This window comes from Heloderma suspectum, chromosome 4 (assembly GCF_057233095.1).
Source record: "Heloderma suspectum isolate Gila_16-S chromosome 4, 16-S_ref, whole genome shotgun sequence".
Lineage (NCBI taxonomy): Eukaryota > Metazoa > Chordata > Lepidosauria > Squamata > Helodermatidae > Heloderma > Heloderma suspectum.
The window spans coordinates 287,869,730-287,886,713 of NC_139461.1; the positions used below are offsets into that span (position 1 = coordinate 287,869,730).

Here is a 16,984-nt window from a genome sequence, read left to right on the forward strand (position 1 = left end):
GAGTCAAAGGGGGGTGAATACGTATAGCCTTTTCTAGTCAGTTTGCAAAATGCAGCATTCTCCTGGCAGGCTCAGGATGCTTTTGACAGGAGCATCTGGAAGAGAAGGCTATATTACTAGGTATTGTAGAGTACACGTACAAGGGAAGGTAAAAGGAAACACTGGGAAGGGACAAAAGTCCGCATTTAGTGTAGAATTTGTTTCCCCTGACAGGGTACTCTGTCTGGGTCTGTTTTTTTTTAATAAGAGAAAGTCTGTACCTTCTCAAGAATTTGTTCCACAAGCAAGAGACCTAGAAATGTGTTAACTAAAACAAACACACAACCCCTGGGCTTCTCAAACTGCATATACTAGCACTAGATGGCTAGATTCTGTGCATTGTAATCAGTCATGCAGAATATTAAACTATTATTAGTGTTACAGTATAGAAGTATTTCCACAAAGACAGCAATATACTTTTAACAAATGCAAATAGTATTTGTGCTTCACAGCATAGGGTCATATCCAATGCTACCCTAGTGGAAAAAGAGGTGACGGTGGTCTGCTTGTGCAACCACTAGCACAGGAGTAGGCAGTGTAGTGCCCACAGGCACCAGTATGCCCACAGGCACCTTTCTTGGTCCCCACCAAGGTATCCTACCCCTCCCACTTAAAAACAAACAAACCAAAACACGTTTCTTATTTTTCTGGGATGGCTGTGAAATATGTTTCTGTTGATGTTGAAAACTGTGGGTTCAAAGGTGTTTAGTGTGTTGGAGCTCAGACTTCACCTTTGCCTGATACTCAATCTTTTGGGAAGGTTATGTTTCCTTAGCCATGCCTCCCATGGCACCCATTTTGTGGTGGTGCCAGGACAGTTTCTCAAATAGCCAAATGTGCACAGGACGTGACAGGTTTACCTATCCCTCCAATAGCAGAACTACTAGCACAACTAGTGGAAGCAACACCTAGCTTAATGAAATCTTATGGTTTCTGAAGCAGTTTGTAGAACCGCTTGTGGAAACCAAATCAAATTCATACTTGCACAAGGATGAAAACATGTTTCTGCAAGCAGTAGAAGCTTTGCACTAGTGGAGTGACACCGCTGGACAGAGATGTTAAACAACAGTTCACAAAGTAAATGATTGCATACATAACCACATTCAATCTATAGAGTTCTGAAAGCAATTTTTTAAAATGTGTGATAGTTATAATTGTATCTTTTTGATTAGTCTATTCTCTCAGAGGAGATGAGTAAGTGGCAACTAAGCATAGACAACACAGCATAATTCTATTTTTGCTGCAAATATCTGTCTGATAAAGGCTTTTGTGTGGTTTAGGTCACTAGAGTTTGTCCAATAAAAACTTTGGGTAATGTCTCATTCTTTGTGTCCAGCATAGTAACAGGCAGACCTGGTTTCACATCAGTAAGTATGCTTATTAAAAAGCCGTTCACCTCTGTGCCATATAGGTATTCACCTTATTTATGGTAACACTTTTTTACTTTTGGTTTCTTGCCAAAAGGTTTTCACTGCAGTTGCAAACTGGTTAGTTGATGTCAGAACAATGGTGCCTTTGTACTGAAGGATATTGCTTAAAATAATTTATTCAAGGGTTATTGAGAGGCTAAACAGTCATGCTGGTTGGCTGAGTTTATGAAGATTTTGTTTATGACCAGACTGTACATATTATTTCCAAATATTGTGCATATATTTGTGGCACAATCTCAAAATTAAATGTTTGGTGCAATATGACATGTCTGCTGCCATGCCAGAAAATCCTTACTACATCTACGTAGCCAAAACAAATTATAATGCTGTGCCGTACATACATAGCTTTATTGCAAGTTATGCTGAATTCCTATTTAGAAGTGTGTTATGATATATTGCTGAGTGGTAGATGTTAAAAAATCAGACACATTGATTTGAAGGATGTATTTATAATGCAAAATGTGGCTTCTGAGAAGCAGCAGCTGAGAAATTATTCTATTTTCATGAGAGGTGGGAAGTTCTACCTATTTACTATAGGTAAATAAGTTTTTCTTCTTGTTCAAGTTTACCAAATATTTATTTAAGAGATTTTTAACCTGCCTTTCAGAGGGCACTACCCTCTTAATATTACAAAAAACATAAATGTACCATTACACTTACACTTACACACACATCAGTAGCAGAAGTAGGACATGATTTTAAAGCACCAAATGCAGTGGAATAAATGAGTCTTCAGGGTTTTTTTTTTTTAAGTCAGCAGGGATGAAGCCCTGCATATCTCTCTGGGGAGAGAGTTCCAAAAGTCTGGGGCCACCACTGAGAAGGCCCTATACCTAGGACGTATCAGCTTAATTTGTGGGTGGACCAGAGAGTAGGGCCTCTGACACTGATTGTAATGCTTGGGGAGTCTCATATTGGGGGAGGTGGTCCTGCAGATAACATGGCCGTAAATGATTTGGCACTTTAAAGGCCCAAACAAGTACCTTGAATTGAGCCCAGAAATTAACGGGCAGCCAGTGTAAATGATACAGAGTAAGAGTAATATGATCCAAACACCTAGCTCCCACAAGTGTTCTAGTTGCCACATTCTGTACCATTTGCAGTTTGCAAATAGTCTTCAAGAGCAGCCCCAGATAGAGTACATTGCAGTAATCTAATCTACATGTAACCAAGGCATGTATCACTAAGGTTAGGTCAGTTTTCTCTCCACAGGGCTGGAGCTGCTGAACTAGCCTAAGCTGGAGAAAAACACACCTGGCAGATGATATCACTTGCACCTTCATAGAAAGCATGGAGTCCAGGAACACTCCCAGACTGCGTACCTGGTCCTTCAGGGGAAGTGTAACCCCCATCCAGAGTTAGATCTAAAATTCCATGCAGATTAGCAGATTTCTGAACCCACAGTACTTCCGTTTTATCTGGATTAAGTTCAGCTATGTAGCCCTCAGACATTCCACTACCGCCCCCAGACAGTTTGGGGGTTTCAGCTGCCTCCCTAGAATGAGATAGCGAGAAAGAGAGGTAGACCTATGTGTCATATACATATTGATAACATCTCAGCCCAAACCACCAGATGACCTAACCCAGAGGTTTCATATAGATGTTGAAAAGCATGGGGGCCAAGACAGAACCTTGAAGCGCCCCAAATGTCAATGGCTAAGGGGTGGAACAGAAGTCCCCCAGCACCACTTTCTAGGTCTGTCACCCAGGAAGGGCTGTATTGTTTATAACAACAGTAGCCTTCCTTGAGCTGTGTAATCACTGCATTGCTGTCATTTTGTTTAGAAGCATGGAATATACCCAGAGAAAACACATGACTTTGGTAACTTGGTCTTTGTTCCTAGTGCTGCACTGCATTTTTAAATTTGTTTCCTGATAAGTGTGTTTTCTACACTCCAAAACAAAATACCTCATGTATATTTTTGATAATATGAAAGTCTCTCATAAATGAGCTATTTTAAAAACACACACTAAAAGCTGAATTAAATCAAGAATTAAGTCACTAGGTTTGACTTTATCCCAATTTAACTTTTTAGTAATCTTTCTTTTGAAGGGAGAACTGCTGCTTATAAAGGCAAGCAGTTGGTGAATTTTCAACCTGGGGTGAAGTTTAACACTGGCGAAATTGGCTTTATAACACAAGATTTAACTTTAAACTGGGTTAAAAATTGTCTTACCTGATGCTATCTTGGAATAGCTTTCAAAGCAGTTTGCATGTCATTCAGTAATTTGTGTTCATACATATGTACCATTTATTCCTTAAGATTGGACTTGATGGTCTTGTAGGCCCCTTCCAACCCTATGGTTCTATGGTCTATGATATATAGTGCTCTGTGGGTTAAGTATCAAAATGCTTAAAATGAAATATTGAAATCACTTTTGGCTTCAGTGGATATCCAAAATGTATTTTAAATTATACTGGGAGAATCATGGGAGTGTAAACATCACAAAATGTTGTGCCCCCGGTTTGTTGATAGGTATAATTCATTTCTATTCTTTCAGCTGAACTAATACAGTACTCGGGAATACTTTCTAATGAACATAAGGAATGGCATAATATTTCATTTCTAGATTAATTTTAGTTACTATTTTATTCCCATACTTGTTTAATCTTCATGAAGTCACAGAAAAAAACAATGTTTGTTGCTTAGTGGGAGTAACCTGAGACCCCAGGTAGATTTTGTATTTACAGATGAATCTCCAAGGAAATTGTATTTGACAACAGGAGTGTACCAAAACGCATTGTTCCCCACAATGTCCTGCAAATTCTTTGTACCCCATATATACATTGAGTAACTAATGACAGCTGCATTTCTTTTGTTAAAGTATTGGCTTTATGGAAAACAGAATAAGCAACTTTAGCTATGTTTCAAAATACTTCAGGTTTCTAAATAGTTTCTAGTACTTATGAAGATTTGAAAGATACTAAAACATTTCCAAAAAGATTTCAGCAGGTTCTCTTGACAAATACCAGTTTTGAGATAGTTCCACCCTTAAAGGTACCCTAAAATAATTTTAGATAAAAGCTTTTGTACAGGAGCATAGAGGGGTGAAGATCTCATTACAAACCCTTTGATTTCAACTCTTGCACTGCCTGCAGCATTTGCAATCTTTTGATTGCAGGCAATGTGAGCAGTGGCCACTTATTGCTGGCTCTGACAGTTTGGGGTGATGGCAGCTTGTAGTGGAGGGCAAAGAAAGCTGATGTGATGAACTGGATGAGAGGATGGCCATCCTTCTCCTTTTTATTTGTCTATCAATCATTTGAGCAAGACTGGCCAGGAACAGGTGCTTCTTATTTTCGTACTCTTCATTCCATCTTCCATCATGGGACAGTCAAATAATGCAAGTGGAAGTGGCATCAACATCTTAATATGTTTGCAGATAGTGCCATTGGCCAGCAATTTACTTTGTGTTTATAGGTGTATAAGTGGACCCAATGGACCAGGGTATCCATCCTGCCCTTGGTAGAATTGTATCTGCCACCACCATCTCATGGTATGTGGTGGAAAGAAGAATTAAAAGTGTTGCCTTTCTTGGGTCCATAGGACACAAGGGAACATGGGCCAATTAAACCAAAAATGTTTATGAAAGGTTCCCTGTCACAATGTGGCTACATCTCAGTAGGTCTATCTGGCTTGTTTTTATGGAATGCCCTGATATAAGTCATGTCCTTGTCCAGAAGAATTTTAGCCAGTTCAGGGTTGCTGAAAAAGTAGTTACCACATTTCACCCAGGCTTACACTATGGATCAACTAGGACCTGAAACATGTGCTTACCCTCCTGGGCCTCCTGTGGAGCACCTGGATGTCTGCTAAGGTGAACTTTACCATTTCAGGGGAACAGTGTCTTTGCATCACAGCACCATTTTCTGGGGTAATTTTGTACCCTAGGTTTATTATAGGAGGGAAGTTGTGAAGATTAACTCACTTTCCTTTCATTATACCGTGCACTATACTGCAAGTGACAGTGTCCTAATTTGGCAAAGTGATAGAACCACTAACTTTTCAGTTTTTGCAACAAAAGTATATCTGGGGTAGGAAAGTTCACCACAAGTCCTGGGAAACATTAAAAGTTATAGTTTAGGAATCTGTCATGTTGCAGGAGCTGACTCCACTAAATATTGTATCATTTCACCCTTCTACTACAGCCCCCTACCTCACATTCTAGGCCTTTCCTAAATTACCCAGATCTTCAGGGGAGACTGTTTGGGCAACGTAGGCAGCTGCAGTAGGGTAGTTATCTAGTTATCTGAAGTGGGGGTGTCACTAACTGACTAGCTAGGAATTGTGAAAGGGAGGCAAAAAGCAGAGAGCCAAGAACATGAATGAATACATTTATCATTTATTGGTGGTTGGTGGGGTGGATTGATTCTAAATCAATTATTTAAAACTGTTTTGAATCATGAATTTAAATTACCCAGATAAAAGGCCAATTTTAAATCACATTTCCCATTACTACTTCATATATATTTCCTAAACAAAGAATATCGCAGCACAGGGAATATCAGTCTGGTCCTAGCCATTAGCCAGAGACAGAGCAGCTGCAAGTTCCTTGCTTGATTCCCTCCTTACTGCCAGAAAGAACCGTCTGCTCCAACTGCCAGTTGCCCTGGGGCTACAAAAGATAAGGGAAGCACACTGAGCCCTTTCCATTGGCCACAGAACTAAGACCACTGGATATGATATAATAATTATTAAAGCAGGTAATTCCCAATTAAATACAGTATTTACACAGTATTATATTAAATGCTGTATAAATATTTCATCAGGTGTTAAATGTATTTTACTAGCTTTACAAAATGTCACACAATGCATTATTTATTTGATGGATAGTTTTGTTTAGAAACAACAAAGTCGTGTGTCACCTTAAAGATGAGCAAATTTATTATGGCATAAGCTTTCATGGACTGTAGCCCACTTCATCCCCTATGAGATTTGTTCATTAGGGATGTTAACTAGAAGTAAATCTGTCTGTCTCTCTCTCACGCTCACACACGCACGTGCGTGCATGCACGCGTACACTCACACACACTTTTATTTAACTAAAAACTTTAAAGGTTTAATAAATGTTTTATGCTTACAGCAATCTCTGAGTCCTGTAGGTTGACCTTACAACTTTTAATACTAGCAGATCTCATTAATTCATTCGTTCGTTCTCTCTCCCCCCCCCCCCCCCAGCCGGGTCATTTTTATTCATAGACTGGAACAGAATAAAAGTTCTGCTTAGGGACAACTAAGGGCCTGGAATGTTCCAGCGCCAACGGATGGTAGTTACTGGGCAGAGCCTTTTTATAAAATGAAAAGGAATGTGCATGTTTATTTAAAAATAATAATAATTGGAGAACTGAGCAAATTGCAAGTCTCAGGTAGTTAAAGATAAAAAATAGAAGTATACAGGTTTATCCAGGTGCACAGTGGATAATCCTCTTAGTAATATATAGGATGGCATCGCCTAGACTTTGTGCAAGGGTTTAGATTCCAGTGCCTATGATGGCTTGCCAGTCCCTCAGTATCAAGCCCATAATAATGGTATAATACATGATCTATTGAGCCATATTTATAATGCTTGATCGCATAATTTCTCCAAATGTTTATGTACAAACAAAGCCTTTAATTTAATGTGTTCTGTAGAGGGTGACTTATTGACCCGGTTCCTGTGATGAAACAACTATAGGTTGTTTTTAATAAATAAACAATGGGTTGTTTGTGAGCACAAGCAAGCTGACTTCTGCTTTTGGAAACAGGATTCCTGTTCCTGGGTTGCTGTCGTGATGTGTGAACCTAGCACTCTGGGTTATTTAGGGTTAAGCAAAGAGAATTTTAACCCATGGTTTGTTGTTGTGTTAAAACTCTGTGTTGTTTAACCCTCAACAGCCCAGAGTGCCAGGTTTGCATGACACAAAAAACAGCCTTATCAGTGGTCCTTATGAATATGGATCCTAGATTCGAACATAATCCAGAATTCTCCATGGCACACAGAGGCTGTGTGCCATTGAGACAAATGGTAGAAAGAGTTCCCTGAAGGATGCAATATTGATTGGACTTCTGTGTTGAAAATCACTCAGCTAATTCACATGATTACATTTGCAGGATTTTTTTTAACTTCATGCATATATTTTTGCTCAGATACAGGGTGGCAAGCAGGATGTCGAATGTTCCTCATCAATTTGCTATGAGTAGAAATTGCTGGCATACGTACTGTTGGCCTGTGGCAAATGAAGAAGGACTTTAACCATGGGGGCAAAAATATATACATAACCAGACTGATAATGAGCCCAAAGTAGTTATGTGGCTTTACTCTAGCAAAAGATGTTCAGTAATCTTATGTTTCTTCAGTGTCTTGCAAACTCTTCTAGGCATCTGTAGATAATTTCTCCCTACAATTATGAAAACCTTTTTTCAAAGTGGAATTAGACATTCTGGAGATCACTGTACTCCAGATGAGAACTAGCACTTTGTACCATTGTGTACCAGTTACGTCAGCTATAAAATTTGCAGTCATTGGATGAAGTGTTCAGTTGGTCTTGAAGGGTTGTATTCTAAGCAATTAAATAGGTGTTTGTACTCTTAAAATGTGAGGAATTATAATTTGTAGTTCTCTAAATATTGATATGTAAATTACATGCAATGGATTTAAATAAGGCTTTTCAACTGTCTCTTTGAAGCATCTTTAACAAGGCTTTTCCTGTAATAACTGAATAAAATCAGCTGAGGAACATTTTTCAGCTTGAGCTCTAGGACAGGAGTATTTGCGGCTAAACCACTTGTTAGAAGTATCTTCCAGTATTTAAATATGTTACTTATTTAGTCTGATGCCAGTCATTTTACCTACTCTGAATGAGGGGCAGGGAAGGGAGCTTGTGGAATGGTATTTGTTTTCAGGAGACTAAAACCAGGTCATTTGGCTACCATCCAGATATTTGGCAGCAGTAGGTTCGCTGGCTGTTTGCCCTTCCTTATCCTAATATACTGAAACTTCAGAAGGAAAGAACTATCATAGAATTACACTTCAACTAAAGAATTTTAAGTACATACTTTATAAACCATTGTCAGTTCTTTTAAATGTTTTGGGTTGTGCTCTTCCAGTACTAACTTCTGTGCTAAATATCTGAGAGCAAGGGCATTTTGGCTAAGAGCCATGTGTCAGGTTGAGTGGGGTGCACAAAATAAAATACTGGCATGAGAAAGTCCTAACACGCTTGCATAAACTATAAAAAAGAATATATACCTCTTGAACAGGCAGTGGTGGGGTAGTTGATGATAAAAAAAAAGCCTCTGCTCTTCTAGAGCAGGCAAAAATATCTCAAGAAGCCTGCAACAATAGGAGCAGCTTTAGCTGTAGGAGATCTTGGCAGATCTCTGGACAGCCATTGAGGCAAATCCAGGAATTCTGGGGTTCTTTCAAAAACTCCAGACTTTTGTGGCTACATTTCCTCTGGAAAGCTTGATGAGGCCAAGTTGTGCCTTTTAGGAAATTCATCCCTGAGTGACATACTCCTCAGAGAGGGTGCTGGAGCCAGATCAAGAACCAATATGGAGCCAGATGAAAATGGGCTACAGTCTTGATGGTACATGTGGTTCTCCACTACTGACCTACCATCTCTTTGCTACCTTGCTCTCTTCTTGTTTATCTTTTTTTCTTAGAATAGGCTGGCCTGCTTATAAAGTGGCTATTAAAAAGACTGGGAGAAAAATAATACAGCATGCCAAAAAGTACATGCTGCATGTTCTTGGTGGGCAGTACAATATAAGTTGACTGGACTCTATTTGCACTGTGGAAATTACTAATGTGGCTTGTTTCCCTCCCTCTTTCTTTATTTTTGTAGAAGATGCAGACTACAGTGCCTTTGGGACAGATACCATGACAAGGAAGAAAAATGTCTTATCAAACGTCTTGCGTCCAGATAACCACAGAAAAAAGCCACATATTGTCATTAGTATGCCGCAAGACTTTAGACCAGTATCTTCTATTATAGATGTAGACATACTTCCAGAAACCCATCGCAGAGTGCGGCTTTATAAATATGGAATTGACAAGCCTTTAGGATTTTATATACGAGATGGCTCTAGTGTCAGAGTAACACCCCATGGGCTAGAGAAAGTACCAGGGATTTTCATATCCAGGCTTGTTCCTGGAGGCCTGGCTTACAGCACAGGCTTACTGGCTGTCAATGATGAAGTTCTTGAAGTGAATGGTATAGAGGTTTCAGGGAAAAGTCTTGACCAGGTTACAGACATGATGATAGCTAACAGTCGTAACTTGATAATTACTGTGAGACCAGCGAACCAGAGAAATAATGTTGTTAGGAATAGCCGGACTTCTGGTAGCTCAGGACAGTCTACAGATACCAGCCTTCCAAGTTACACTCCGCATACTGTGACGATCTATAACCCTGAAGAAGAGGAAGACAGTGATGAAGATGATATCATTATTGAAGATAATGGTGAGCCACAGCAAATTCCAAAAGCTGCTCCTTCCAGTGAAAGCCTGGAGCCACTGACACAAACTGAAACCAGTCAAGAATCAATGCAAAATGGCTTAATTTCTTCCAGAAAAGTAAACTTGTATTGTTCAACAGGCAGCATTAACATGGAATATGAAATCCAGGACTCAGACCGAAAGACTTTAGAAGAAGATGGGACAATCATAACATTGTGAAACTATATCATTTTATTCCCTTCTTGAAATTAAGAGGCCATAACAAGGTTTTTATTTGGCTGTTCTTATGCAATGTATACCTCTCAATTACCATATTTCAGAGGCTTTTCATGTCTGTAAAATGGAGCTCTGATTCACATCAGTTGTTCCATTTTGGTACCTAGCTGGGTAATTAGTATTTTTGAAACATGGGCTGGTTCTTGTGTTATGATTTCAAGACAGGACAGCATACCTATGACTAAAAAGTTGTGCAGATGTATTGTTCCAAATGTCAGTGTACATAACTCATTTGAGACTCAAGAAGGAACACCACAGTTCATGATTCTTGTCTTGTGATTTGGCTGCACGTGTGATCATTTGTGGAACATATTTTCACTTCATTGTAGACTTCAGTGCAATTTTGTCTTGAAACCATATGAGAACCAGCCCAAAGAGCACCTTGTTTCACCACAGCAATGTTGGTGAAATACAATAACTGCACATGAACTACAGCCATTTTAGCTCTTCCTGTTCCAATCGTTTATTAAAAGATTATGGAATGGTTAATGATGATAGATTGATTTCAATTGTTATAACATTTAATTAATGATTTACAAAACTAGAAGGGAGAACCTATCGAATGTATTGATGCACTGGATAGTTGAGAGGTATACCTGTTTTACTTTTTTCTTATTAATCTTTGACTGTATTGTGATCTACTACTGGGTATTAGAGGGATAAATCTGCATTGTGGATTAGATAACTCATTATAAGGAATTAAGGGTGCAATCCTATGCATGTTTAGACAGAAAAAAGTCCTACATCTCCCAGCATCCCTTCATGCTGGTTGGGGTATGCTGGGAATTGTAGGACTTTTTTCTGTCTAAACATGCATAGGATTGCGCCTTAAGTTGCTTGTCTGGTCTTACCATGCATGGCTACATGCATTATCCTAAAATCAGAGAAACTGTGATCTTCAAATGTTATGATACAATCCAGGTCCATTAAAATCAGTGGGATTTTATATCGATTCTAGTAGGAGTTGCAGGGCCAGCATCAGGACCTGGCATCTTGGGCAGCTGCCAGGGCCCTGGCAGGGCGTACTGCTGGTGCCTGTCCACCCCACCCATTTAGCTCTCTGGTCCAGCACTCTGAGCACTGCCCGGTGGCTGGATCTAGTCACTCTTTTAATTTCCCACAATGCCCCCAAGCTACCATTGCTTTGGGTCATTGTGGTAAATTAAAAGCATAGCTAAATCTATCTACCCCATGTGGCTAGAAGCGCTGCCACCACAGCCAGGTAAGCCAACCAAGGCCCATTGACAGAGGAGGGGGCCCACCAGAGGACACTTAGTCCATGGCACCCACAGACCTGGAACTGGTCCTGTGGAATTTTATTGTACCCATAATGTGAATTTTATTGTACCATAATGCTTAAAATATTATTTCTTTTGTACTTTAACTGGTCCCCTCGTTTATGTAGGTGGTACTGCTGCATATGTTATGGAATGAATTACAAATGGCAGTATTGCTAAATCCAAATGCAAGTTCTATTGATATATTTGGCTGTTGGGTATGTTATAATTCTTTTTTTAAGATATGAAGGATCTTCTGTAGTAGAAGAGTTCCTTAAAGAAGGCAAATTCCATTAAGGAAGAGTTCCTTAAAAAAAGGCAGAACCTCAGGCCCTTGGGCCAAATGTGGCTTTCCAGGGTTCCCCAGAAGGCCATGCTTCCTTCCCTGGTCCCACATCCTTTCTTAAGCCACTGATCATTTGGTGGCTTCCTGGCTTTTGTGCAGTTTCCTTCCATTGTAAAAGGCTGACATACCTCTCCTAAGGCTTAGTTACTGATAGTAAGAGTTTTAAGCTAAAATAGGCTGGGTGTTTTTTTTGGTGTTTTGGCCCTGCCCCCTTTGCCTTCAGCCCTGTCCACCACTGAAATGCGGCTCCTGAGAGCTTCTCCAAAATGGAATTTGGCCCTCATGCTGAAAGAGGTTTTGCACCCCAGTTTATGTTCATAAAGAAACCAATCTGGATATTTTGTTTGCATCACTTTCCCTTCGACAAAAGGCTTTTATAAAGCTTTTTATTTAGCAAAAGACATCCTTATATTTATCGTTCGGACTTGTGCTTATACTTTTTTTTCACATAATGATTGAGGTACAGTCCACTTGGTTACAAAGGAGTGGTTCAGCAGAGATGACTACCTGGTTGCACACCTTTTCATCATGAGTGTATTATGTTTGGTACTACTATGGATCTAACATAGTAGATTGTACTGTAGATGAGATGTAAAATGGACTTAACTTATACAGAAGCACGGAAATCAAAACATTACTGAAAGTTGGATGTTAATTTATTGCGGAAACATAATAGGGTTAATGTTCTGCTTAACTCATTAACTCTGATTTTTCCTACTTGTACTACAATCATATGCATGATCATCTTGGATATATTGCACTGCAGTTACAAACTTACAAAAATGTTTTATTAAACTGTACTTAAATTTAATTCCTTACGATACTAGCCTCAATCAGGTAGCTTGTATTATGAGGTGGAATGTGTTTATAAAATATAGATATATGCACATATTTGTAAAGCATTAAAAAAACTTGGTTTGAAGTCATTTAATTACGCTTAATAAAATTAAACTGAGCATTTGACAAAATCAGTGAACGCTAGAGAAAGAGGATAAGCAAAAGGCTCCATGCATTTTGCTATAAAACTGACAGGCTGCACTGCATACAATTGCAAAGTAATGCAGTTGCCATGATGACAGAACTGTAGACAGTTTATCACTACTGTGTTTTTACTAAATCTTATAAAATCAAGTTGTTGAAACAATATAGTAAATTTTAATTTTTATATATAAAACGGTACTGGGCTTCAGTATAACTTAAACTCTGATGTAGACTTTCATATACTACCTCTTAAACTTTTACAGTTAGCATCTTGTGGGGGGGTGGGGTGGGCTGTCTCCTGCTGGAGGAATACATGAAGGCTTGATGTATGTACAACTTTTACCTGTAAAACCCCAAACTGACAGTAAGAACTTAGACTTCATTGCAAGTTCTAATGTTCTCTCTCTCTCTCTCTCTCTCTGTGTGTGTGTGTGTGTGTGTGTATACATACATTCTCAATTTTTGATTGAAGCTTACATTGATATGTATGAACCAGTAATTTGAATTGTTTCATCAGATCAAAATTCTTTAGATGTTTGTACTCGTTTGCAACAATGAGAAGAATTTCAACTCCCTCTCATCAGTTTGAAGATAGATTATCCTTTTAAGTGCACCTTATCTGAAAGAGAGCAAAATATGGCTACAATAGTACACTTTTTTGGAACTGTTAATATTCCCAGATGAAGTCAAGCTGAACTGTGAAAACATTGTTCTTCCACAGCTATGTTTAGGATGGTGTTGTCATGAACTTTTGTGACTTATGTATTTTCTAATTAAAATCATTATGCAACATGATTTTTACATGAACATGTATAATATGGCAAATGTCAGTATTTTTCTTACCACTTTAATGTATGATGTACATTGGTACCACTAAATGAACTTTGATGTTGCAAAAATCAAATTGAGACTAGTTGTATGTTAGTCATATTTTTACAGACTTGATAATTAAAAAAAACTATGACTATTGCTAATTTTAAACTTGAAAGCCTTCAAACATGTTTTATTATATAGGAGAAAGATTCTCAGTGTTACATGCTGATGCTCCCCAGGTCAAGATATAATTGCATTGGAGCTATCCCAGATATAGCTAAAGCAAACGTGGTTTGCAGAACTTACTGCACAGAACTTGTCCATTCACAGCAAGGCTGATCACTAGAAAAAGGAAGGAACAGGATCACACACTTTCCTGGAGAATTATGAAGAAGGGACCTCTAGAAAAGAGCTGGGAACCCTAAATCAAAAAGGCCACCACAGTTTCAGTGGGAGAAGAAATTACTTGAACTTTAGTCTTTTTCTTACATGCATATCCCACCATTGTTCTATGATAGAACCTGATATGTACGGTTCTCAGATGGTCTCCCATCAGACTTAACCAAACCCAGACCTGCTTAGTTTCAGTAGGATTATTATATCATGTGCCTTCAGATCATGTCTTGGAACCATTTGACTATCCCCTTCCCTGTTATAGGATGGGGTGTGTGTGTTCATGTAATTACTGGTAGTTTTGGTAACTGTTTTCCAAAGAGAAGTCTAGTAGCAGCTTCTGCTCCTGCGTAGCCTTTCTGTCAGCCAGAGAATCCTGAACTTCTGATTTACAGCCTATCCTATCTAAGGGAGTCAGGGAGTTTTACAATAGTTCATCGAAAGAAATGGATCTCTGAAGAAGAACGGCTTTCAGCTTCTGCAGATCACCATGAAGAATCCGGGAGATAATGAATTCAGAATGCACTAAGGTGAACCAGAAAAAGGAGCCTGTCCCTGTGCTCTATTGTGTGGTCTTCCATATTAAAAAAAATCTAGTTTTCCAACCACTGTGTTCCTTTTCCCCCTCATAAGTGCCCAACCTTCCTTTCTGTGTGCAAGAGCTAGATTTCTAATATCCTTTATTCATGAATTTCCTGAGACTACTTAATACTCAATTTCCTCTTTTGACCCTTCTCCCCATCCTAGCCTCCCAGAGCTTTAGAACTTGGATTCTCCCCCCCCCCCCCGCATCCTAGATGGACTTTGCTGAACACTTAATTTCCTTTTAAATTCCTTTTCTACTCTTGCCCCACATCACCACCAAATGAAGCTTTTGTGTCAGTCAAAAGCCCCCATTCTCACAGTGCTTTCCTAGGGTGAGGGACTTGATCATTTACCTTGGCGTTAATTTTTCTAGCATTTGTTTTCAACATGAAAGAACATGAACAGATGAACATGGTTTTAGGTTTTTTTTATATCTCGTATCTAGAGAAAGGAAGAGCAGGAGAGGGAGGTTTGAGAAGGTCAGACAATTGCAATGGAGATGCGATTTATGCTATTTTGTATTAACATAATGGTGCTTTATAGACCTCTGTGAGTCTCTATGATGTATTTACTTTAATTAGAAAGTTCAATTAAAGTAATGTACATGTTTGGACGCTGCAGCTTAAGGTAGTGACTTGCAGCTTCTGAAACATGGCCCTACACAGTGTGAGAAGGACAATGACTCTTGTTCCTCTTTCTCTCCTTTTTTCTTGACAGGATTGGTGCATATGTACCTTTGCAACTTATGTGCTAGAACAGTGGCCTCCAAAGTGGAGTGTGCAAGACGCGAGCCGCCTTCCACGGCCCCTTCGAGCTGCCATTGTGTGCAATGATGGCAGCAGGATGAGACAGGAGCTGAGAGGGAAGCTCCATGGCATTTCTGTCTCGGCTCCAGTCCTATCCTGCCTCTGCCATGGCTACCAAGAGGAACTGCTCCAGTCTCTGCCAGGCATAGCAAAGGAAGGTGCAGTTGCTTGCTCTGCCATGGCACCAGAGCAGCTGCCATCCTGCTGAAGGAGAGCGGGAAGCAGATTAACCCTTCCCACTCTCCTTTGGCAGAATGAAGCTGAGAAGAAAGTGCGTGCTTTCCTCTCAGCTGCCATCCTGCCAAAGGAGAGAAGGAAGGGTTACTGAAAAGGGTTAACAGCCCAGGCCAAGCCACCAGTCACCCAAGGAGCTGCGGCTGTCATACTTGTCCAAATCTGTGCAGGGCACACAGCCAGCAACTGGGACTCCTGGCTCCGGCACAGGCAGAAGCCCAGCCAAGCGTGTCTCTCCTCTCCTTGCAAGGAGACCTTTCCCCTCCTTGCAAGTTGACAGTGATGCACTCACTTGATTGTTTGCTTCAGCGTATTGTGGCGGTGTGTGCCCATTTAAGTGGATTTGCGGATTATATTCTCCAATATTAACCAACCAACACAAAATGGGCAATATTTTTTTAATGGGAGCAAAAAGGTTTTTTGTACCATTAATAAAATACAATTATTTTTAAAATATTTATTGCATCTTTCTCATCCTTTTAAAACGTCTATTGTGTATGTTTTATAATATACATAATATATTAGTAGAGTAGTACGTATAAATTTATAAAAAAATAAATATACATATATTGGAGGTGTATGCTACTAAAAATTTACTGAAAAGGAGTGCGCGATCAAAAAAGTTGGAGCACTGTGCTAGAAGACCCATAGGATGCTATGCAAAAGAGCAGAAGGGAACCCCAGTCAGACTTGCATCATGGTAGTGGAACAGAACAGACTGTGCTGCTCTATACTAAGCTTGGATGGAAATGATGACATAGTAGCTCCAAAAGCAGCTGCCCCTGGAGATGTATCTGTAGTACAATCATGAGGTTAACTGCCATGGCTTCCCTGAAAGATAGGACCAGACCAGAATTTGCTGTCCTTCCATGATTCCCCCAAACACCTCCCTGAGGTGGCTTCCACAGTGTAGGACCAGCCCTGCTGAATGAAACCTGGGAATTACTGTTTTGTGAGGGTGTGAAAATTCTTTACTAGCATCACCTAGTGTTGTTTATCATCACCAATTATTGCTATGGTGAATGGCGCATTCACTCTAGTTTTATGTAAAATAGTCACAAGCTGTACTGCTTCATGCATTTGATGACGTGGGCTCCACAAAAGCTTAAGGTACAATAAATCTGTTAAGTCTTTCGGGTGCTACAGGACTCTCAGCCACATTTTAAACTAAGCCTCTGAGGAATTTAAGATGGCTACATTACATCAAGAATGTTCTCCTTAGTGCCCAGTGTTTGTATGTAAATCTGTTTGTCTTGGCATGGCTTCCTTCTAGCAGGAAGCTGCCAACCCAGTGATCAAATTAAATAGCAAACCTGTCTTAGAAAACTCTTAAACTGTATCAATAATGTGGGCAGTATCACA

The 16,984-nt window shown here is 39.6% G+C and overlaps 1 protein-coding gene across 1 annotated transcript in view; it reads left to right on the top strand.

Moving 5' to 3' along the window:
• The window catches only part of PARD6B (par-6 family cell polarity regulator beta), a 32,671-nt gene extending 18,899 nt beyond the window's left edge, over positions 1-13,772 (top strand). The window contains exon 3 of the mRNA XM_084854150.1: positions 9,298-13,772. Coding sequence (XP_084710276.1) covers positions 9,298-10,130 — 833 coding nt within the window. The 3' untranslated portion in view covers positions 10,131-13,772. The remainder of the gene's footprint in view (positions 1-9,297) is intronic.
• Positions 13,773-16,984: the final 3,212 nt, after the last annotated feature.